Source organism: Sminthopsis crassicaudata, chromosome 5 (assembly GCF_048593235.1).
Source record: "Sminthopsis crassicaudata isolate SCR6 chromosome 5, ASM4859323v1, whole genome shotgun sequence".
Lineage (NCBI taxonomy): Eukaryota > Metazoa > Chordata > Mammalia > Dasyuromorphia > Dasyuridae > Sminthopsis > Sminthopsis crassicaudata.
Window position 1 is genome coordinate 159,843,094 of NC_133621.1, and position 25,804 is coordinate 159,868,897.

A 25,804-nucleotide genomic window follows, 5' to 3' on the forward strand; every position below is an offset into this window, starting at 1 on the left:
ATGCTCTTTTTGGTGATACTATATATACTCAGACAAAAAGAGTACTGGAAACAGAATTTATTATGTGGGATTCCTCTGTTGTTTGAGATACAATTTTACTTGCTTAAACTGACTTTCACAACTTCTTCAAGTTCTGCATCCAAGATTTGAAGTGCAAAAAGTAACGATTTGCTTCTTTTTTGCATGTTGTAAATTTTGATTTTTGACTACTTTGAAGAATAGTTGATGAACAAACCTTTATTGTTTGTCTTTCTTCCTATCTCTACTTTACTTTTTTGATCTTAATTCATTAAGATTATATTGTAACTTTCTAAAGTCAGTATCAAGTACCTGATAATTTTCTTTAGAATTGTCATTTGAAGATTACCCTTCCTCTCCTCCCCCAATAAATTCTTCGTTAAAATCTATCTCCTCTCTTCTATTTCCATTTTCTTCTGAATTTGTGTGCTAGCTGCTTGAAGTTCTCTTCGTTTTTGGAGGGCAGTATAGCACTTTGCTTCTTATAATTGTTTTTTTCTTGCTTTCATGTTGGCCTTTCCCAGTGTGTTTGCCAGACAGGATCTAGCTTTTGAGAGCAGAGTTCATCCTTATCCATATCACCTGAAGCAGGCCTGGTTGGTATCGTTTCTGGATTTGTTCAGTCTCTCCAAGTTTGTTTTCATTAATTTTTTTTTCATACTCTTTTGGGCAGCTTTATTCAAGAGAAATTCATAGTGCTTCAAGTACGGCATAATTTTTCACCGGATGACCGGAGCAACAGTTCTATACGAAGCTGGCATCAATTTGGCCAGATACAAAAGCTTTTCTTCTTCCTCCTTAACCCACTTGTTTGTTTTGTTTTGTTTGTTTTTTGATCTTTGGCATAGCCATTCATACTACTGGGTCTGCTGATTTCCTGAGCAACAGTGAAGCTATCCAAGACCTATTTCATTTAATGCAGCTTTGAGTATTTCATCTTTCGTATTCCTTCACACACATTACTTTGAAAAAAAAAATCCTAGGCTTTTAGGCGGAGATTTGAGTTCGGTAGTCAGCAGTGGAAACGCCGCAAATATCTTAACCGCGTGGCGACCCAGAATCCAAAGCCAATCCGGGAATCCGGCAGTCTACGGACAAGAACAAGAACAAGAACAACAACAACAACAACAACAAAATCCCAGCCAGAAAGGGCCTTTCTCATTGGTGGAGGTATCCACTAGTCCCAGCCAATGGGAACTGGCGGAGTCATGCTCCAGGAAGTACTAGGTGGGGCTGGAGCTGGGGCTCGGGCCGGTGTCAGGCTGTGCGAGTCTGGAGTCCTCTCCTGGTCTTGTCCCGCATTTACTGCGGGCCCCGCGGGCGTCATGAGCGCTTTCGAGGGGCGGATGGTGGAGTATCCAACCATCTCCATAGATCGCTTCGATCGGCAGAATCTGATGGCCCGGGCGTACTTCCTCTCCCACTGCCACAAGGGTGAGTGAGCGCTGCGCGCCTCCTGAAGCTGGAAGTCTTTGTGGGCAGCTGAGGTGGGGGTGGGCTCCCTGAAAGGGTCTCGCATCCACGGCGGGGCTGGGCTGGGTCGGGGTGCTGCCGTTCGGAGGAAATGAGCTGGAGCAAGCTTGGAATCGTAGAAGAGCAGCTTGGTGAACCAGCTCGGGGATGGGGGTGAAGTGGAGAAGAAAACGGCTTATTTTGTAAATTCAGAAGGATCTTTTAAGTACTTACAGTGCTCAACACTGAATACAGAGATCCAAGATAAAACATCCCGAAGTGGTTCCTGCATTCAAGGAGCTTATTGTGTGGGTGGGGGAAAACGAAATGTACACAGAATACATTCAAATACAAAATAAATACTGGACAGCGTGGTCAATCGTGGGCAAGGTAATTGGGGAAGGAAAGCCATTACCCTATGTGCTTGTTGTTTAGTAAGCACTTAATAAATGCTCCATTTTAATATATCGGCCCCTCTTCACTCATCAGGACTGGCCTTCTGATTTGTCTTCCTACTGCATCTTACTCCAATCTTTACTACGTAGCTGCCAAAGTGATTTTCCCGAAGTATATATTTGACTATATTTTTATCCCTTTCTTCTTCCTCTGTCCCTTACCACCTAGTAAACTTTTTTTTTAACCTCCAATAAAATTCTTTGACTTGTATTTAATACTTTATTATCTAACTCCTTTCTATCTTCCCACTCTTACACTTTAATTACCTCTAAATACTGTGTGATCCAGCCATAGTGCCTTATTCCTCAAACCCGAAATTCTGGCGTCCCATTTCTGTCTTGGGTGATACCTCTGCCTCCAGTGCTCTGCTTCCTTACCTCCACCTTTGAGAATCCCTGTCTTTTATCTAGACTCAGCACAAAGGCCGCTTCTGTCTAACTTTCTCTGTTCCCCTAGATTCTAGAGCCTTCTTTAAAATTATATTCTATCTACTTTGTGTCTCAGATATATTACATCTCTTCTGTAGGGGCAATTTTAGCTTTCAATCTGTTTCTAGTGCTTAGCACTTAGCACGTGCTGGCAAATAGTAAATACTTAACAAATACTGATTGACAGACTAGAGAAAGACCTGGATTCAAGTCCTGAATTGGATAAATTTTATTTCCGTGTGTGTCTATGTGTATGTGTACATATAGATATATGTAATACATATAACCATAAGTGGGTCATTTAGCCTCTCAATAACTCTATAGTTACAGACAAAATTGCTGACTTTCATTGTTTGAAAGATATAACATCAGAGAAATTCTGCACTGATGATTGAATCACAGATCTGCACCAGCTGACCAGGGGAAAAAAACACAACCAAAAAATCCCTCCAAAAAACTAATGTAATCTCTCATATATATAAGCATTCTCTATCCAAATTTATTTAATAAACTTTTCTAGTGGAACTTGTCTCACTCATTTTTTTTTTTCCTTATTTTTATTTAGACCATATGAAAGGGTTGAGGGCCCCATCTTTGAAACGAAGATTGGAATGCAGGTAATTGATTTCAATAAAGAAAGAAGGAAAATAACAGTCTATTAATCTGGCAACTGGGAACTTAGGTTTGGAGTGTTATAAAGCGTAACATCAAAGGTAAACATATAAAACAGTATAAATCAGGATGTTGAAGACAGATTTTCCCGTACCCCCAACCCTCAAGTTCACAGTTTTGTTTAGAGTATATGGATTGCTTGTATTTGGAGTAGTTATCTGCTATTTCTAGAATAAAATCCCTTAAGATTTTATTTGCCCTTAGCAAATTTTCTGACTCTACAAAGGGGAATGGAAAGTTTGGATGGAGCAGGTTTAATTCCCTTGTCAGATGATATTTTTTTCTTTTTTCTTTTTTTTTTTTTTTTAATTAATTTTATAACATTTTTTTGACAGTACATATGCATAGGTAATTTTTTACAATATTATCCCTTGCACTCCCTTCTGTTCTGAATTTTTCCCCTCCTTCCCTCCACCCCCTCCCCAGTTGGCAGGGATTCCCATGCATATTAAATATCTTATAGTATATCCTAGGTACAATATCTATGTGGAGAACTTAATTTTGTTGTTGTTGTTGTTGTTGCAAAGGAAGAATTGGATTCATAAGGTAAAAATAACCTGGGGAGAAAAACTAAAAATGCTAACAGTTTACACTCATTTCCTAGGGTTCCTTCTCTAGTTATATCTGATTTTGTCCATCATTGATCAATTGGAATTGGATTAGCTCTTCTTTATGTTGAAGATATCCACTTCCATAAGAACACATCTTCATACAGCATTGTTGTTGAAGTGTATAATGATCTCCTAGTTCTGCTCATTTCACTCAGCATCAGTTCCTGTAAGTCTCTCCAAGCCTCTCTGTATTCATTCTGTTGGTCATTTCTTACAGAGCAATAATATTCCATAACCTTCATATACCATAATTTACCCAACCATTCTCCAATTGATGGACATCCATTCATTTTCCAGTTTCTAGCCACTATGAAAAGGGCTGCCAGAAACATTTTGGCACATACAAATCCCTTTCCCATATTTAGTATTTCCTTGGGATATAAGCCCTGTAGTAGCACTGCTGGATCAGAGGGTATGCACAGTTGGATAACTTTTTGGGCATAATTCCAGATTGCTCTCTAGAATGACTGGATTCTTTCACAACTCCACCAACAATGCATCAGTGTCCCAGTTTTCCCACATCCCCTCCAGTATTGATCATTATTTGTTCCTGTCACCTTAGCCAATATGACAGGTGTGTAGTGGTATCTCAGAGTTGTTTTAATTTGCATTTCTCTGATCAATAGTGATTTGGAACACTCTTTCATATGAGTGGAAATAGTTTCAATTTCTTCCTCTGAGAATTGTCTGTTCATATCCTTTGACCATTTATCAATTGGAGAATGGTTTGATTTCTTATAAATTAGGATCACTTCTCTGTATATTTTGGAGATGAAGCCTTTCAGATGATACTTTTTTCTTTTTTCTTTTTTTTTTTGAGTTCTTTTTTTTTAATTAATTTTATAATTATAATTTTTTTGACAGTACATATGCATGAGTAATTTTTTTTTTTTACATTATCCCTTGTATTCATTTTTACAAATTTCCCCTCCATCCCTCTACTCCCTCCCCTAGATGACAGGCAATCCCATACATATTAAATATGTTACAGTTTAACCTAGATACAATATATGTGTGTAAAACCAAATTTTCTTGTTGCACGCTAAGAATTGGATTCCGAAGGTATAAGTAACCTGGGTAGAAAGACAGTAGTACAAACAGTTTACATTCAATTCCCAGTGTTCCTTCTCTGGGTGTAGTTGTTTCTGTCCATCATTGATCAACGGGAAGTGAATTGGATCTTCTTTATGTTGAAGATATCCACTTCCTTCAGAATATATCTTCATACAGTATTGTTGTTAAAGTGTATAGTGATCTCCTGGTTCTGCTCATTTCACTCAGCATCAGTTCGTATAAGTCTCTCAAGCCTCTCTCTGTATTCCTCCTGCTGGTCATTTCTTACAGAGCAATAATATTCTATAGCATTCATATACCATAATTTACCCAACCATTCTCCAATTGATGGACATCCATTCATTTTCCAGTTTCTAGCCATTACAAAAAGAGCTGCCACAAACTTTTTGGCAATCCCTTTGAGTTCTAATTCTTGGCCACCATAAAGAGCTGCTGTAAATATTTGTGGACTAATAGGTTCTATTTCCTTTTTGGGGTGGGGTAGGCAATTAGGGTTAAATAACTTGTCCAGGGTTACACACTTAGTAAATTTCAAGTGTCTGAGACAAGATTTGAATTCAGGTCTTCCCCTCTCTAGGGCCAATGCATTATTTACTGCATGACCTAGGTGTTCCTCCCTTTAAAAAAAAAAAAAAATCTCTTTGGGAGACAGACCTAGCAAAGGTGTTGATGGATCAAAGGGTATTTACAGTTTGATAGCTCTTTGAGCATAGTTCCCAATTGCTCTCCAGAATGGTTGGATCAATTCATAACTCCACCCACAAGGCATTAGTGTTTCATTTTTCTCATATTTCTTCCAACTAATCATTTGCATTTTCTATCATATTAGCCAATCTGATGAGTGTGAGATGATACCTCAGTTATTTTAATTTTTATTTCTCTAATCAAAGTAATTAAAACATTCTTTCATATGACTATAGATAGCTTAGATTTCTTTGTCTGAAAACCATTTATTCATATCCTTTGACCGTTTTGAGGAATGACTGGTCTTATAAATTTGATTCAGTTCTCTTTATATTTGAGAAATTAAGCCTGTACCAGAGATAATTGTTATAAAATTTTCCCCAGTTTCCTGCTTTCCTTTTAGTTTTGGTTGCATTGTTTTCATTGTGCAAAACTTTTTTTACAAAAATTAATTAATTAAAAAAATTATAATTATAAAATTTTTTGACAGTATATATGCATGAGTAATTTTTTTTAATAACATTATCCCTTGTATTCATTTTTCCAAATTTTCCCCTCTCTCTCTCTACTGCCTTCCCTAGATGACAGGCAATCCCATACATTTTACATGTGTTACAGTATAACCTAGATCAATATATGTGTGTAAATCCAATTTTCTTGTTGCACATTAAGTATTAGATTCTGAAGGTATAAGTAAGTAACCTGGGTAGATAGACAGTAGTGCTAACAATTTACATTCACTTCCCAGTGTTCCTTCTCTGGGTGTAGTTGTTTCTGTCCATCATTGATCAACTGGAAGTGAGTTGGATCTTCTTTATGTTGAAGATATCCACTTCCATCAGAATACATCTTCATACAGTATTGTTGTTGAAGTGTACAGCGATCTTCTGGTTCTGTTCATTTCACTCAGCATCAGTTCATGTAAGTCTCTTCAAACCTCTCTGTATTCGTCCTGCTAGTCATTTCTTACAGAGCAATAATATTCCATAAACTTCATAGAACATAATTTACCCAACCATTCTCCAATTGATGGACATCCATTCATCTTCCAGTTTCTAGCCACTATGAAAAGAACTGCCACAAACATTTTGGCACATACAGATCCCTTTCCCTTCTTTAGTATTTCCTTGGGATATAAGCCCAATAGCAGCAATGCTGGATCAGAGGGTATGCACAATTTGATAAATTTTTGGGCAAAGTTCCAAATTGCTCTCCAGAATGGCCAGATTCTTTCACAGCTCCACCAATAATGTATTAGTGTCCCAGTTTTCCCACATCCCCTCCAACATTGATCATTATTTGTTCCTGTCATCTTAGCCAATCTGACAGGTGTGTAGTGGTATCTCAGAGTTGTCTTAATTTGCATTTCTCTGATTAGTAGTGATTTGAAACACTTTAATATGAGTGGATATAATTTCAATTTCATCATCTGAGAATTATCTGTTCATATCCTTTGACCATTTATCAATTGGAGAATGGCTTGATTTCTTATAAATTAGGGTCAGTTCTCTATATATTTTGGAAATGAGACCTATATCAGAACCTTTAATTGTAAAAATATTTTCCCAATTTGTTACTTCCCTTCTAATCTTGTTTGCATTAGTATTGTTTGTACAGAAACTTTTTAGTTTGATGTAATCAAAATTTTCTATTTTGTGATCGATAATGATCTCTAGTTCTCCTCTGGTCATAAATTCCTTCCTCCTCCACAGGTCTGAGAGGTAGACTATTCTCTGTTCCTCTAATGTATTTATGATCTCATTCTTTATGCCTAAATCATGGACCCATTTTGATCTTATCTTGGTATATGGTGTTAAGTGTGGATCCATATCTAATTTCTGCCATGCTAATTTCCAGTTTTCCCAACAGTTTTTTTCAAATAATGAATTTTTATCCCAAATGTGTTGGTATCTTTGGGTTTGCCAAACACTAGATTGCTATAGATGTACCCTTTTTTGTCCTTTGTACCTAATCCACAGATCGACTGGTCTATTTCTTAGCCAATACCAAATGGTTTTGGTGACTGCTGCTATATAATATAGCTTTAGATCAGGTACACCTAGACCACCTTCATCTGCCTTTTTTTTTCCATTAGTTCCCTTGAAATTCTCCACCTTTTATTCTTCCATATGAATTTTGTTGTTATATTTTCTAGGTCATTAAAATAGTTTCATAGGAGCCTGATTGGTATAGCACTAAATAAATAGATTAGTTTGGGGAGTATCATTATCTTTATTATATTCCCTTGGCCTATCCAAGAGCACTGAATGTCTTTCCAATTATTTAAATCTGACTATTTTTGTGGCAACTGTTTCGTAATTTTGTTCATATAATTCCTGACTTTTCTTTGGTAGATGGATTCCCAAATATTTTATACTCTCAACATTTGTTTGGAATGGAATTTCTCTTTGTATCTCTTGCTGTTGCATTTTGTTGGTGATGTATAAAAATACTGAGGATTTATGTGGATTTATTTTGTATCCAGCAACTTTGCTAAAGTTGTAAATTATTTCTAATAACTTTTTATTAGAATCTCTGGGGTTTTCTAAGTATACCATCATATCCAGATGATACTTTTTTCAAGAGAAGTTACAATGATTTAGTAATTTTAAGATAAGATTTAAGTTGGAAGATCTTAAGATACATCCTGTTGAAGTCCTGGGGTGAGAAGATCTCTAAGGTCCCCTCCAATTCTAATATTCTTTGATTCAGCAACCTTGCCCTTCTTGATTCTGTTATTGGAATTAAATTCAGTTAATGGGGTGAAGGCATGTAGGAACTAATCCTTCTTTCTATTTCCTTGCAGCTTAAAGGTTCATTTATATTGTTCTCCTGTCACCAAGGAACTATTATTAACTAATTCCAGATACAGCTTTTGGGAGAAAAGAATTGTAAGTTTATATTTTTATTAAGTTGAGTTCTATTTTTTCAATGAGATTTTATTTTCTAAGTAAACTGAAAAGAAATTTGGAAGTAAAAAATGCTATACTTCATGCCATCTAGAACTTGATGCAAGTCATTGACAAACATGTCAGACCAGAGCCTCATGTCACTTTATTAGAATTCTTTCTTCAATTGATCATTGATCTGTACATCAGTACTCTTTGGGTCTTGTTTAGCCATCTATGAATCTGCCTGATTGAATTGTTATTTATTTCATATCACTTTATCTTGTTTAATAGCAGGAACAAATTTGCCAAATGTGTAATTGAAATCTAGACACTATATGCCATTTCTGTCAAATTTCTCTGATCTGCCAGTCAGTAAAAAAAAAAAAAAAGAAAGAAAGAAAGAAAGAAATTAATCTGGCATAATTTGATCTTAATGCATACTTATTTGTAGGGATTGCTGCTTTCCTTTCCAAGTGCCTACAAATTATAATTAGTTTTATTTTTTATTTTTTTGCTGACCAATTGGGGATAAGTGACTTGCCCAGGGTCACACAGCTAGGAAGTGTTAAATGCCTGAAACCAGATTTGAACTCAGGTCCTTCTGACTTCAGGGCTGGTGCTGTATCCACTTCGATACCTAGGTGCCCTACACATTATAATTTTAATAATTCCTTGAAATTTTCCGGTATTGCTTTAAAGTTTGCAGTCAATTTTTGAAAATTGAGACATTTGCACATTTCCAGTTTGATAGTATCTCTGTTATTCTCTATGATTCTTTAAAAGATCAACAATCATTCTATAATCATATCCTGTAGCTCTTTTAGTATCTCAGAATACAGTTAATTTAGACTATGGGATGAGCTCATGTAGGGCACATAGCTTTTATTCTTGTGTTATGATTTAATTCTAGTCATCATGCTTTTCTTGAATTTCAATTTCTTATTCTTTTTAAAAAGTTATACTTTTATGTGTAGAGAGTTCTTAATGGAGAAAGCAAAAGCAAAATAAGAATTTTGAATGAATCAATAGGTGAAAAGGCACCTAATTAAACATTTACTGATCATCAAACACTGTGTTAAAAGCTGTGGATGCAAATAGAGAAACAAGACAGTTCTTGCTCACAAGATACTCATCCTAATTGGATGAGAACCCATAAGTAGAAGGGTTCATTTGAAGGGGAAAGGGCATGTGAGAAGGGACAGTGGTTCTCTTTCTTCCCTGAAGTATTATGGTTGGTGACTTCATTCTTTTTTCTTGTGGTGAAAATGGGGCATCATTTTCTACATGGGAGGGAGGAAAAGATAGAATTAACTAGGAGGTGGAAGGATAAAGGGAGTTCCTATTGAGGATCTGGAAGAGAGAGGTGCAATTAGTTTGGACAAAAAAAAATCTCCCTGTAGAGCCTACTCTGCTGGCCTTTCTGGTGCCTAGTGATTAAGTGGTTAAAGAATTTTGCCTTCTCTCATTTATTAACATAGGCTGTTTTCAGTGATCTAGTCCCCTCCCTGATATTCTTGTTCCTAACAAAGTTGAGGAGAGGCCTTTTAGGTCTTAATTTTCCTGAAATTATTCTTATAAGTCTGATAAGTCATCCTAGTTGATTGTGTGTCATTTCTTTCATGTACTGTTTATGTCCTTTAAAAAATTCAGCTCATTGATAGGCTCCTTCTGCTGTACTTTCTAGATGAGCTATTTTCACTATTTTCATTCTACTTATGAAAGAACTGAAATCTGGAGAGATTGCAGGATTTACTAGGCATCCACAGCAAAGGAAGCTACTGGTGGAAGGAACAAAAGAGTTAGGATCTAAAATAAATTCTGAAAACATTTAAACTATCCCCAGAATCTCTTCAGCATCTCTTTAGTATCTACTAGACCCCAGGCACCTTGCTGATTTTGGATACTGTGCACTACAATTAGCTGAACTTACCTAGTTATGTTGAAATATGGAAGACTTGGAGTATGCAAAGTAGAAGTCAAGATTTGCAGTTAAAAACATAAATGTGTCTTTCCTTCTTATCCCTCCTGACTTCTGAGATAATGAACTTTCTGGCATTTTTTTTAAGAGTATGAAAATGTCATTGATAGCTCAGATGAGATTGCTACTGATTGAGTCAGTCTCCTTGGCAGCTGAAAACTAAGGAGTCAGATTTGATAAAAATTAGTCTACACATTTGCTTTTTAACACAAAACAGTATAGTTTACATGTTTTTATAGTCTTAAGGTTAAAGTTTGCCAGGGTTATGCTATGTTTTTTAGAGATTGGTAAAGTGAGTACATTCATTGGGTAGTCAACAGTTCGTGGACTCTGAATATATTGTTGCCTTTTAGGAATCCTCATTTTGAAGTCCAAATTAATTCTGGGACTTTTTTGGATCCATAGACCAAAAAGAGATTGGGGATATTGTGAAAAATGTTGCTAGGCCCTCTTGCTTTTTCACCTTGTATTTCTTCTAATTTCACAAATGTGAATTTTGAAAATACATCTAATTTAATTTTCTTCCTAATGATAATGGCCTTTTTCAAAATGGTAGCCTTTTTTTGCCTTTGAAAGATTTTGACCTGGTAGAGCTATGTTGAAGATAATTTTGGTGATATTCTTACTTCACATTTGATGATAAATGTTGGCAATTTTTTTTTTTTTTTTTTTTGCTCATGAAAATTGTATTGAGGGATTTGAGTTGCACTTGCTTTACACAATATGTATAAAGCAAAAACAAATGTCTACCTTTTGTACAAATATAGTAAATATGTGAATATGATGAGAGTTCAGTGTATGCATTGTAGGTCTAGAACTTTAACTTTGTTTTGTATTTTTAATGCATAAATCCATTTTAACTGAAGTGTAGTTGACTTTGTTTTTGCTTTTTACATAATATTTTTTTCCTGAACATGATATATATATATAAAGACACTTTGTATTCACTCCTGGGACTTGGGATTTTTCCTAGAGTCATGTAAATATTTGAGTTATGTAATTATGTGAATAAGAGCCATAAAAAATGAAATTATATATAAAAATTTAACTTTTTTACTTTTACTTCAATAGATTGCTCTTGAAATTGAAACTCCAACCCAAATTTCTTTAATAGATGAAGCATCTGGTGAGGTAAACAAATATCTTTAATAATCTATTCTAAAGTTAATAACAATGTTCTTTTTGTTGTTGTTGTTGGGTACATTTGATTATTTATTTGCTTCACAGAAAAGTTTTCCTTGACAATATTTCCCTAATTATTTGTTATAAAAATCTAATAGATCTGAAGTTTTGAACAATCATTGCTTAGGTGAAAATGTTTCCCATTAGTATTACATGCCTATACATAGAATTTTAGTTTGTACTAGGAAACTAGAAAGAAAACAGTTGAAAAATGGAATTGATCTGTTAGTGTTTTCTACAACAAACTTTTTATTATTGATGTCAATACAAGGTATTCATATTCTTAAATATTTTTTATTGATGTCTTTTGTTTTTATATCATTCATTTATAGATATATTTCATCTTATCCTCAACCCCTAACCAAAATCTTGAAACAAAGACTTGGGACCAAGAAGAAATAGGGGGAAAACAGTTAAACTAATCAGCATATTATCCAAATCTTACAAAATATATAGTTTTTCACACTCATGGTTTCCCAAGTCTGCAAAGAAGTCTGTCAATTAGTAATTCTGATATTCCCTATCCTTGAGGCATTTGGAAAATGTATACTATTATGTAACACTTTGATTTAACCTGGATCTAATGTTTTTCTTCTTTGTTTTAAATTTCAGAAGGAAGAAGTTGTTGTAACTCTTTTACCAGCTGGTCACTGCCCAGGTTCAGTTATGTAAGAAATCCTATTTCTCAGGGATTCTTGGGATCTATGAACTTGTATTCTAATATATTGATAACTGTATATCAGTATAATTGATTATCTTTGTAATTTTATGTATTTTATTTTATGCATTTAAAAACATTCTGAAATAGGGTCCATATTTTACTCTGTATTCCTTTGTGGCAATCCTTTTTTTTTTGTCTTAAGAAGAGAATTTAAGTATATGCTTAAAAGTTTAAATTGTTGCTGCAGCTAGATGGCACAGTAGACTACTGGCCCTAAAATCAGGAGGACCTGAGTTCAAATCCGACCTCAGACACTTAACACTTCCTAGCTGTGTGACCCTGGGCAAGTTACTTAACTCCAATTGCCTTAGCAAAAAACCAACAACAAAACAAAACGGTTTAAATTGTTTTGCCGGGACTTCTTCAGCCTTTATTTCTTATCATGAAATACTTAGCTGGGGTAGTTATTATGGAGCTTTGTTGGCAATGAAATTCTTATAAAGACCACTAAATACCTCATTAAAATGCAAGTTTTTCAGATGTTTCAGATCAGAGAGACAACTAAGCATTCAGTTCTATTATTATTTTTAACAACAGATGACACTTAAAAATCTGGCATCATTAACAGTGGCATAATTATGAGCAAGTAACTTTAACTTTTTCATTTAAACGTTTCTGAGCCTAATTTCCTTAATTATTGAAATATGGATAATATTTGTATTATCTTTTTGAGAACTGTATGATGCTCTATGTAAGTGATTTATTTACTAGCATAACACTAATTTATTCTTTTATATTCATCAAAATTTCCATTATTATTGCTTTTAGTAATTGAAATGTCCACAAGGAGCATTTGTTACATTATTTGGCATGGTGACTTCATTAAGATTTCTTTTGAATTAAGGAAATTGTTGAAATCTGTTTCCTTTGTAGGTTTTTGTTTCAGGGGAACAATGGAACAGTCTTGTACACAGGAGACTTTAGATTAGCCAAAGGAGAAGCTGCCAGAATGGAATTCTTGCACTCTGGGAGCAGGTATTACAATTTACAAGAACTGTTAAACATAAGGCCTTTTCATAAAAATTCACTTGTGTGTGATGCTTCAGTATTCTGGGGACTCTCTTTTTTCTCCCTCCCTCCCTCCCTCCCTTCCTTCCTTCCTTCTTCCTTCCTTCCTTTCTTCCCTCCTTCCCTCCTTTTTTCTGTGGCTTTACTCTTATAGCTATCACAATAATGTTCATTTGAACTAATGGTTCTCAAAAAAAATTATATCCTGTTTCTTCCCCTTTAAGGGTTAATAGTAGATAGTGAGTGACTTAGGAAAAAACATTTGTTGAAATTTATAAAATCTTAAATCTTCCTGGGAAAGACATAATAATAGTATTGCTTTAAAGAAAATTCTAGCTTCCAAGTTCAATAAATAATGTCATCTCAAACTGTGAACATTTCCTTAGAGGCTGCATGAAGTCAGGAAGATCTGGGTTCAAATTCTTCTCACACACTTCCTATGTGTTACTGCTTTAGCTTTTTCATTTTTGTAAAGTTAAGGAATTAGACTTCATGGATTCTAATGTCCTTTAAAACTCTTAACTGTATGATCCCTTGATTCTTTTTGGTAATTCATTTTAAGAAATAAATTTGTGAAACCTTTAGATTATAAGGAAAGAAATGTAAAAATCACAAATTAAGACATCATTCCAAAAGTTTTTCAGCATGTAGAGAAAAGATGAACAATATAGTATTGCATTGTAGTGTATATGAGATTCAGGGACATGGAACATAGGCTGCAATGCTTCTGATCTCATTTTGTGGACACCTCTTTTAGCCGTTTCTTCTTGTCCACGTTCTCTCTTCTTCAAGCTGCTACCCTTTGTGATGGGAACAGTTTGCTTTTTGAAAGGTACAAAAGAAGGAAGTTTTATGTAAGGAGAAAGGATGAAGAATACTTCTGAAACCTGAACCTTACACCTCACAAGGGTCTACTTGGTATTGGCAGGAGAAGCTTTCCCTACATTTCTTGATTTTTCATGGGTATTAATGGAGTGTTCAGACTGTCATTCACATTCTTGTGACATAATTGTCCCATATATTTCAGTCATACATCTCTTTCATATCTTTTTTCTTTTTTTAATAGTATTTTATTTTAACAAATACATGCAAGGGTAGTTTCCAATATTCACCTTTGCAAAACCTTGTGTTCTATATTTTTCTCCCTTTTCCCCCTCCTCCCCAAAACAGCAAGCAATCTAATATAGGTTAAACTTGTGCAATTCTTCTAAACATATTTCTATATTCATCATGCTGTACAAACAAAATCAGATCAAAAGGGGAAAAAAATGAGAGGGAAAAAAAGCAAGCAAACAACAACAAATGAAAATGTTATGCTTTGATCCACATTCAGTCTTACATGTTTCTCTCTGGATGCAGATAGTACTTTCCATCACAAGTCTGTTGGAATTGCCTTGAATCACCTCTTTATTTTTGCTTTATTTTCTTATATTTTTTAATATAATAGCTTTTTATTTTTCAAAGTACATACAAAAGTAGTTTTCAACATCACTCTTGCAAAATCTTGTGTTCCATATTTTTCTCCCTCCCTCTGCCTTCCCATAGACAGCAACTAATCCAATATAGGTTAAACATGTGCAATTCTTCTAAACATATTTCCACATTTATTATGCTGCATAAGAAAAATCAGATCAAAAAGGGAAAAAAAAATGAGAGGAAAAAAACAAGCAAGCAAATAACAACAACAAAGGTGAAAATACTATGTTGTGATACACTTTCCATCCCCATAGTCTTCTCTCTGGATTCAGATGACTTTCTCCAGTAGGCTGAACTCTTGTTTTTTTTTTTTTTTGTTCTAAATGCTGTAACTTGTCTTTTCTCTAACAGCCTGTAATTTTTGCGTTTCTTGTTCTATTACCTGTAATGTGTTTTTTTGCTTTTTCCTCCAACTCTTGTATTTTTTGCTTTATATGCTCAATCATCTCTATTATCTCTTTATTTTTTCCTTGCTGAGCTGTATTTAACGGGTGTGGGAGTATATGCTTCTGGGTTTGAAAGCAAGCTCCCTGCCCTTCTTCAGAGGTGATCTCTATTAGAGAATCATCCATCTGGTTCTTTAACTTATTTACTTGAGCTGCATGCACAGCTGTATCCTTGGGCATGATTGTAGGTAGACTTATACCTAGATCCATACTGCTTCTCTGCCTTCTCTTTCGGATCAGGCCCATTAAACCTTCCCAATTATGGGGTCTGGTAATTTATAGTGCACCCATGTTGAGGTGCCACATGTAGTTTCACCCCCAGAAATTTACAGTCATACCTAATTCTCAGGCCTTCAGAAAAATCTCTGGCCGCTGTCTAGTACAGTGCTTCTTTACCAATCTTACCTCAATCAACAGGTCTTCAGAAACATCTGGCCACTGCCTCACCGAGCGGTGGTTCTACATTTAACTGAGCACCCGAGGACAGCTGCATGCAAGTTCAAAATCTTTATTCCACATGTTCACAACCTGCCCTAGGTGACCTCCTTCTCACTCCCAGTAAACTCCACATACTTCCTGGTCCTCACAGCTTATATAGGACCTATGAGGTCACACGCACAGCCAATTAGAGAAGGAGACACTTCCCGTTGCAATTCAACCCGAGCTTCCACTCACAAACTGGTCCACTCTGTTCACAGAAAATCACATCCGGCGATCTCAGGCTTCAAGGCCTTCCTGATTGCACTGTCCGGGCTTCCTCTTCCGACCCTTACACTCTCCAACACAAACCTATTGGAATTGACCTGAATCACCTCATTGTTGGAAAAAAACAAGTCCATTACAACTGATCATCATATAATTTTGTTCATTGTACATTGTTCTCTTGATTCTGCTCACTTCATTCAGCATCGTTCATGTAGTGTTTTCAGGCTTTTCTCAAATCAATCTACTCATTTCTTTTCCTTCCTTCCTTCCTTCCTTCCTTCCTTCCTTCCTTCCTTCCTTCCTTCCTTCCTTCCTTCCTTCCTTCCTTCCTTCCTTCCTTCCTTCCTTCCTTCCTTCCTTCCTTCCTTCCTTCCTTCCTTCCTTCCTTCCTTCCTTCCTTCCTTCCTTCCTTCCTTCCTTCCTTCCTTCCTTCCTTCCTTCCTTCCTTCCTTCCTTCCTTCCTTCCTTCCTTCCTTCCTTCCTTCCTTCCTTCCTTCCTTCCTTCCTTCCTTCCTTCCTTCCTTCCTTCCTTCCTTCCTTCCTTCCTTCCTTCCTTCCTTCCTTCCTTCCTTCCTTCCTTCCTTCCTTCCTTCCTTCCTTCCTTCCTTCCTTCCTTCCTTCCTTCCTTCCTTCCTTCCTTCCTTCCTTTTTGAAATTTAGCTTTTAATCTATTAGCAATAGGATTAGGAATTAATTTCAACATATTGAGGCTAAATAAAAGTCACAATATTTATGAAAAGTTCCCTAGAATTTCTTTTTTAAACATTTCAAGCTTTATTTTCAAAACATGTATAGATAGTTTTCAGCATTCACCTTTGCAAAACCCTGTGTTGCAAATTTTTTTCTCCCTTCTCCTCTAGATGACAAGTAATCCAGTATATGTTAAACATGTGCAATTCTTTTATACATATTTCCACAAGAAAAATCAGATAAAAAAGAAAGAAAACAAAATGCAAACAATGGAAAAAAAGTGAAAATGCTGTGTTGTAATGCACATTCAGTTCCCACAGTTCCTGTTCTGGGTGCAGATGGCTCTCTCCATCATAAGACCATTGGAACTGGCCTTAATCACCTCGATTCTGAAAAGAACCACATCCATCAGAATCAATCATCACATAATCTTGTTGCTGTGTACAATGTTCTCTTGATTTTATTCGCTTCACTTAGCATCAGTTCATGTAAGTTTCTCCAGGCCTCTCTGAAATCATGCTGCTGGTCATTTGTTACAGAACAATAATATTTTATAACACTTATATACCATAACTTATTCAGCCATTCTCCAACTGATGGGCATCCACTCAGTTTCCATTTCCTTGCCACTACAAAAAGAGGTGCTACAAACATTTTTGCATATGTGGATTCTTTTCCATCTTTTATAATGTCTTAGGGATATAGACATTGCTGGATAAAAGGATGTACACAGTTTTATAACTCTTTGCATAATTCCAAATTGTTCTCTAGAATAGTTTGATCATTTTACAACACCAACAATGTATTAGTGATCCAGTTTTCCCACATCCCCTCCAACATTTATCATTATCTTTTCCTATCATCTTAGCCAATCTGAGAGGTGTGAAGTGGTACCTCAGAGTTCTCTTAATTTTCCTTTCTCTAATCAATAGTGATACAGAGCTAGAAATTGCTTTAATTCATCTGAAAATTGTCTGTTCATGTCCTTTGATCATTTATCAATTGGAAAATGGCTTGCATTATAAATTTGAGACAATTCTGTTTAGAAATGAGGCTTTTATTAGAAACACTGGCTGTAAACATTTTTCCCCAGCTTTCTGCTTCTCTTTTAATCTTGGCTTTATTGGTTTTATTTGTCTAATATCTTTTACAAAAATTTTCTCATGTAGTTCTTTGTAATTGGGGAAAGAAAGGAAGAGCTTTGGAAGGAAATAAAATAATCATTTATTTAGTGCCCCTTAGGTACCCGGAAGTGTGCAAAGCATTTACAAATATCTTATTTGGTTTTCCAATAACACTGTGAGGTAGATGCAGCTATTATCCCCATTTTACAGTTGTGGAAATGAAGATAAATAGAGATCAAGTGGCTTTTCCAGAGTTACACTTCTCAGGCCAAATGCTCACCATGTTCTTCTCTAATGTTGTCACTGGGGGACCCTAAATTTTAATTCTAATGAATAGAATAGTGAGAGTTTTGAATGCCCAGTAATTTGGGAATTTGGGCTTATTAATATTGTTCTACTTGTTTGCCTCTGGATTTTGTGTACTTAATCTAGTCTATTTAACCAACTTCACTTTTTTAACCAATTACAAGGAAGTTTGATGATCATTGCTTTGCAGTTTAGTTTGACATTTGATGTTAGGCTCCCTTCTTTTCACTTTTTTTTTTTTTTCATTATTGCTTTTGACATTCTTGTCCTTTAGGCCCTATAGATGGATCTTGTCATTTTTAGTTCTATAATCTAGTCCTTTAGTAGTTTTGTAAGAGGCTGAATAAGCAAATGAACTTAGGTAATGTTGTCATTTTTATTATATTATAATGGCTCAACCATGAATTATGTCCCTCTGGTTATTCAGATTCATTCTTCTATAAATAGTATTTTATAGTTGAATTCCTATGGTTTCTTATTCTCTTTCAGTAAAAATTCATGTTATCAGCTTAGGAATCCTGGGAAATGTTATCCTTTCCCACATAAGACAAACCTGTTTTATATAGTCACTTGTGTACACATAATAAAACCCCACACAACTGAGCTCTAGAAAGTTAAAATCTATGTCTTATCTAATATTTTATGAGGCAACTGGCAAAGTGTTCTGTGTGGTATATACAATTTATTGAATTGAGGGAAGTAGTTTGTGTTGAATCTAATACAGTAGGTAAACTAAGGAAAATCTTTCAGTGAAAAATAAAATAAAAAATGACACTGAGGTGTTTTGCTATGTTCCAGGCTAGAAAAATAACTTTGCTAGTGCTTTATAAAATCAGATTAGACACAACAAAATTTTAATTTTATTTCAGAGTGAAAGACATCCAAAGTGTGTATTTAGACACCACTTTCTGCGATCCAAAATATTATCAGATTCCAAGTCGGGTAAGCATATATTTAGAAAGATATTTTCTAAGTGAAGAAATCTAATTATAATGGATATTTATATGCTATGCTATGATCTTCAAACATTGATTAATAAGTTTTTCCCTCCTTTGTACTGGGGAAGACTGATGAGAGTCAGTTGTATTTATTGTTGAATGTATCTTTAAAATCCCTAATCTAGATGGAGTGTTTAAATGGAATATTAGAATTGGTACGAAGTTGGATTACTCTGAGTCCTTATCATATTGTGTGGCTGAACTGCAAAGCGGCCTATGGATATGAATATTTATTCACCAACCTCAGTGAAGAATTTGGAACACAGGTATTTTACCAGTTATAAAAAAATAAAAGAAAACCTGAAAATTATGGCACTAAAATCCACTAAAAAAATCTCTCAAGCAGGGATTGACAAATTTTCTGAAATGGAAATTTCCTCTGTCCTCATGAAAGAATATTATAGTTTTCTCAATATCAGCTTATGTCAGAATGAACCCAACCTGTCTTAATAAGCTGGACCTTGGGGTTTTTGTGTAATGTTACACAATGTTGAACAATTAGTTTCCTCCTTGTAGGCTTTATTTTTCTAATCTACTCTGTAAAATGGAAGGAGACTAGATCATCTCTAAATTCTCTTTTAGCTAGATATAAAGTTATATGATTTTGTTTTCCATCTTAATATAAGCTCCTTTACTAGTTTGTAGTTTCTTGAGCATAGAGTACAAGATTTATTTATGTGTTTTCTTCCTCTGCACCTAACATAATTCAAAAAACATAAGCAGTTTTGTATTTTGTGAGCAGCTAGTTGGCACACTGGTTAAAAGGCCAGGCCTGGAGGACTGGAAGTCTGGAAGATCAGAGTTTGTTTCTAACCTCAGAGAGTTATTAGCTATGGGATTCTGGGCAAGTCATTTAATTTCTGTCTACCTCAGTTTTTAACTCTAATTAACTCTAAAATGAGGATAATAATAACAGCTACCTCCCAGTTTGTAAGGATCAAATACTAGTTGTAAAGCATTTAGTGCAATGGCTGCACTTAATAGATGTTTAATAAATGACTGTTTCTTTCCTTGTCCTTTCTACTCCCTTCACTCCTTAATATTCACTCTTGTTTTATATATGAGAAAGTAAGTTTTTAACTTGTCCACATTCATGAACATAATGCTTCTAAAATAACTAATAATAGCTAGCATTTATATAATGACTAAGTTTGGTAAAGTGTGTAAAAATCTTTCATTTAAATCTCACAACAACCTTGGGAGATATGGGCTATTATCCCCATTTTATAGATGAGAAAACTTTTGCAGATACAGGCTAAGTAACTTGCCTAGGATCATAGCTAAAAACTGTCTGAGGTTTGCCAAACTGACTTTTTTACTCTTCATAATACCTGACATTTCATCGATTCCCTCCATGTCTTTATGAACTCTGCTTCCCACTTTTCATTGTAACCTTTGATAGGGTTATACTGTTGGTGATCCAGGAGCATATTCTACACGACTTTAATAATGATTTTGTATTTCACTAAAGCCCTCTGTTTTCCCAAAGAACCTCACAATGTGTTCATTGTTTATTTGTTAAATACAGTTCCATTCATTGGAATTTCTACATATTTATCCATATTGCAGTTACTCTAAGTATATGACATCATTGATTCCACTTAGTGATATTATTGCACAATAGGAAAACCTGCCTTATTTGACCATATATTTATTAATAGCCTATCAGTCAGTGGTTGAAAAATGAAACCCAAATTTCCTTCCCCATAAAATCACAACTGCTCCTATAGTACAAAAATGCTTTTTTTGTATATGGACATTTATATGTGTACACACATACATGCACATGTGCATATACAGTCCCTGATTGCTGAAATTAATTCAGTCCTTCCGCCTCTTATTCCTCTTAGAATCCCTTGTTTCCTTCATAGTCAGCTCTTCCATGAAGCCTTTCCCAATATCCCTGGATGTCAATGCCTCACTCCCAAAATTCCCTTGTATTTTGATAAGTCAGTAAGCATTTATTAAGCTTGTGTCAGATATAGTGCTAGAACTGGCAATAAAAAGAAAGACAAAAATCATCTCTTCCCTCAAGAATTTCACAATCTAATGGGAGAGAGATGCAAACAACTATGTGCAAACAAGATACAGACAGAACTTTTGGTATTCATTTTAAATATACTTATATGTGTAAGTTCCTTCTGGGCAGAGATTGGTTCATTTTTGTTTCTCTCTCAATGACTAACACCGTACTTGGCAGTACTGGTAGTAGGTAGTAAATTGGTAGTAGGTACTAAATATATACTCATTGATTGGTTAGAACATGATTCTTTTTTACACTATATCACAATGACCTTTTCTTCCTGAGATATGTTCTCCTGAAATACACAGGATATTTACAGAATAGTCTTTCTTTTAAAGTACAGATAATAAAAAGATCACTCATCTTTGAGTTGTAAGATCTAGGATCTAATTTTGGTTTTGTCACTGTATAATCTGAACCACCTGACTGATCTGCGTAAGCTATTTAAAAAAAAAAAATCTATAAAATGGGTATAATGATAAGCAGTCATGAAAATGAATTCCGTGTGTGAACTGCTTTGTTAAACTTATAGATAACTATAAATGTTAACTGGTACTGTAGTTCACTTAATGAATGTCAAATATACCACGAATAGATCCACCAGATATTGTAATCCAAAACCTCCTGGGAATAAAACTTTCCTGAGTGTCTGTTTATGTGTATAATGTCTTATAGGTCAGAATTTTTGAGCTGAAGATGACATAGGGATTATTATAGTCACATCATTTTACAAGCAGCAGAACAGTGGAATTAAGGTCAGCAGCCCTGGGTTTGATCCAGCTCTGCTATTTAGTAATTGTATTACTTCAGACAATTCACTTAAACTTTCTAGGCCCTAGTCTTCTCATCTGCAAAATATGATCCTATGAAATCCATTTCATTTAAACTACCTTAAAGAATTGGTTAAAATGTAAACATTAAGCAGTAGGAAGAGAGGTTAATCAACTCATTACTTATACTTTGGAATGTTATTGTGTTGGTCCTCTCCATAGGTGAAGATCAACCATTTCTCTGTGCCTTAGTAGTTGGTGGTTTTGTGTAGCTGTGGCTAAAAGATTAGTCGTCCTCTGCTTAAACTTAGGGTGAGCTACTCAGCTTAATTAGGTTGGTTCTCAGAACTACTCTGTCCCCAAGGCTAGACACTTTTCAACTCTGTCATATTTCTCTTCATTGCCATAATCTTTGAGAGTTCTGGGTCACCTCTGTGCCACTGGGAGGCAACAGAGCAAGACCTAAATGGGGAAAGTGATTAGTCCCCAAATCACCGAAAATTGATTTATTTCATAAGATAATTTCAAAATATTTAATCTTCATAAATTTTCCTGTTTTCCTAAGGTTCATGTGAACAAATTAGATATGTTTAAAAATATGCCAGATATCCTTTATCATATAACAACAGATCGTCATACACAGATTCATGCCTGTCGACACCCACGGGTAAGTACCCATCTTATTTTTCTCTTCATACTATTCACTCCCTATACCAGGGGTTCTCAAACTATGGCCCTCAGGCCATATGCAGCCACTGAGGACGTTTATGTGGCCCTCTGGGTTATGGCAAATGGGCTGAGGGTGAGATTTTGTTTTTACTATAGTCCGGCTCTCTAACAGTCTGAGGGACAGTGAACTGGCCCCCTGTTTAAAAAGTTTGAGGACCATTGCCCTATACTATAGATGTCAAGGCATTTTAGCAGTGAAAGGGAATCCAGACATTGTCTGATCTAATCCTTTCAATTTACAAATGAAGAACCTGAGCACCAAAAAGATGAAGTCAAAAGTCAAAAGAATTTAGAAAGTTACACTCACATATAATGTTTCAATAAAATGCATATATACTTCAATAACTATTTTTTCTAAAAATGATACAGATAATTATTAGAATATGATATGCAGTTTAAGGAAGCAAGTGTTTACCATTCACTTTTGGATTTTTATAAATGTTTTGAATGATGAAAATTATATACAAGTTTTTGAATTTCCTTTGCATTCTATTCACTTAAAAATTATTGATGTTCTGTTTTTTAAAAATTTTATTTATTTAACATTTCCCCCAGTTATATTCAAAACAAATTTTTTTACATTAGTTTTTAAGATTTTTGAGTTCTAGATTCTCTCCCTTTATTTCCTCCCACAAATAAGAAACCATATGTGAAGTTATGAAAAACATTTCCATATTGTCAGATTGTGAAAGAAAATATAAATCTCCCACCCTAAAGAAAATAAAAACACTTGAGAAAAATTAAGTTAGAGAGAGAGAAAGAGAGAAAGAGAATGCTTCAGTCTGTATTCAGACATAATCTGCTCTTTCTCTAGATAAAGATAAGATTTTTCATCATAAGCCCTTCTGAGTAGTCATGGATGATTGTTCTACTGGGCGTCCCAGAACATTGCTATTACTTTGTATATAGTATGTTTCACTTTGTTCATGGAGGACTACTTTCCAGGTTTTATTTTTTCCCTGAGAGCATCCCGTTTATCAGTTCCTAGAGAATGATAATATTTTATTACAACCAGTTTATTGAGCCAATCTCCAATTAATGGACATTCCCTCAATTTCCAAGTTTTGTTTTTTTTTTTTGGTCCTGAGATGAGAGCTGCCATGAATATTTTTTTGGTACATATAGGTTATTTTTCTTTTTTTGTTTTTTGTTTTTCTTAATCTCTTTTGGTATTCATGTTTAGTTATGGTGGTGTTAGGTCAAAGGATATGCATGAATTTACAGCCTTTTGGATACAGATCATGTCTTTTGATCATTTATCAATTGGGGCATGGCTCTTATTTTTTATAACGTTGACTCAGTTCTCTCTTTTCCTTTTATACAATTACTATTGCTAATTGTATTTCTTCCCTCTTCTTTCTCTCCTTTCACCTTGTTCTTTCTCAAAAGTGTTTTGCCTCAGATCACTCCCTCAGTATGACCTCCTTTCTATCATTCTCCCTCTTTCCTTTATCCCATTCCCTTCATACTTTTCTGCAGGGTAAGGTAACATTCTAATGAATTACAAATATCCTCCCATGTAGGAATGTAAACAGATAAACCTTGTTAAGTCCCTTACGATATACTGATGTTCTGTTTTAACAAAACAGATACTATTTTTCCATATCTATACAAAACCTCAAGGGAATATATTTTCCTAAACAGCAAAGGAAAATAACCCGTAGTACTATGTTTGGAAATGAGAGAACAAATTCTCTTCTACTTTTACAGTTTATCAAGTTAGTAGAAAAAAAGGATGTGGACTTGAACAGTTCTTACTGCCCATTTTGCACATAAATATGTTTGTTGCTTATTTGTTAAATGTAGTTCCATTCATTTGAATTCCTTTATGTTTGTCCAAATTGTAGTTATTCTGAATATATGATATCACTGATACCACTGATGATATTATTGTACAGTAGAAGAATCTGTCTTGTTTGTCCATGCATTTGTTAATAGCTTCTCAGTGTTTTGACATGTGAAACTCAAGTTGCCTTTCCCATATTACAGTAAATTCTGTAGCACAGAAATGTTTACGTGTGTGTATATGTGTGTGTATGTGTATATACATACACATATTTACACATGTATATAAATTCATACATACTTATACCCATATAAGTAGATCAGCAGTGAAAATTATTGTGATTCTATAGTCAGAAGCGCAAAGTAAGTAACACTGGGATCTCAGAAGCTCAAAGTAAGTAACACTGGGATCTGAAAAAAAAGAGAGGCTGATGGAAAACAGTTTAATAAAAAATGTCACATAATTCACAATATTTGGTCTACTCCTTCAGGCAAACAATAAGTTGTCATAAGGTTTATATTTTCTGTGACACCATTATGTATAATAAAAGATTAATTTTCATTTTCATACCCTGATTTAGAGATAACTTTTCAGTGTAAATGTATGCATTTTTTAAAAATAACTTGGAGTAAAAGAGGTTCTCTGGATCCACAAGAGAGACCCTTATGACTTTTCTCCCTGGCCTGGTAGTTCTTAATGACTTGGCTTTTTAGACTTCATAATGTGTGTTTCTTTTTACACCAAATGCTTGACTTCATACAAATCTGTTTGACAATTTTGCTATTTATTGTTTTCTATTTACCCATACCCTATTATACAAGTATGTAATGTTCTTGTTTGATTTTCTGGAGGTCTTGGAGCAGCCTTCATTTCAGGCAGAGTAATCACCACGAGAATAGCCAGGTGTTAAAGTCCAAATCCTTTATTATCTCCTTCACAATCGAGTTTCCTTGCCTGGGGCCCAGACTAGTTTTCTTGAGAGCCTTTCAGACCAGCCTTGGTCTCAGTAGGGGAAGTGAAGGAGGCCAGCCACCACCGTGGTGTGAGGTGAGTGAATGTCTCTCCTTGGCTCCCAGAGCTTGAGCTCCCACCTCCAGTGCACTTGTCTTTTCTGGCTCTGACTCTGGCTGAGTTTGTCCCACTTTTTTGTATGCTCTATTTTAGTTACATCATAGGTGTGAATCTTGTGGAACTATATTAAGTATTAAATACATGTACTGAACTAGAGTACTATTAATCACCATGCTAACCTAGATAACCATTGTCTTATCAATTCCACTGGCTTAACACCTTGTAAGAATCCTTGTTTTAAGTACAAGAGTATTGGCCCATAACACATGTACTCAATTTACAGATTTTCAGTTTAAAAGATAATTTAATTTACATTTACTAGATAGGCTGCTTTTTAACATTGTATATTAAATGTTTAATGAATACTTATTGATTGACATATTCAAATTGTTTCATATAGAAAAGATGATATATCTATATCTATCTATCTATCTATATCTACCTACACATTTGGAGAAATGCAATATATAATAAAGGTAAATGATATACTTACCATTCTCCTCTA

General features: G+C 34.8%; 1 protein-coding gene across 5 annotated transcripts in view; it reads left to right on the forward strand.

Moving 5' to 3' along the window:
* The first annotated feature begins 1,232 nt into the window (after positions 1–1,232).
* The window catches only part of DCLRE1C (DNA cross-link repair 1C), a 45,843-nt gene continuing 21,271 nt past the window's right edge, over positions 1,233–25,804 (forward strand). For 2 of the 5 annotated variants that reach the window (XM_074268555.1, XM_074268556.1), the window contains exons 1-9: positions 1,233–1,452; positions 2,920–2,971; positions 8,202–8,286; positions 11,336–11,395; positions 12,059–12,114; positions 13,041–13,142; positions 18,792–18,864; positions 19,046–19,186; positions 22,279–22,380. In XM_074268555.1, the coding sequence (XP_074124656.1) occupies positions 1,344–1,452; positions 2,920–2,971; positions 8,202–8,286; positions 11,336–11,395; positions 12,059–12,114; positions 13,041–13,142; positions 18,792–18,864; positions 19,046–19,186; positions 22,279–22,380 (780 nt within the window). In that variant the 5' untranslated portion in view covers positions 1,233–1,343. Of the gene's footprint in view, positions 1,453–2,919; positions 2,972–3,630; positions 3,804–6,143; positions 6,317–8,201; positions 8,287–11,335; positions 11,396–12,058; positions 12,115–13,040; positions 13,143–18,791; positions 18,865–19,045; positions 19,187–22,278; positions 22,381–25,804 lie in introns of those variants that run through there. The other 3 variants (XM_074268557.1, XM_074268560.1, XM_074268559.1) reach the window with 3 other exon arrangements.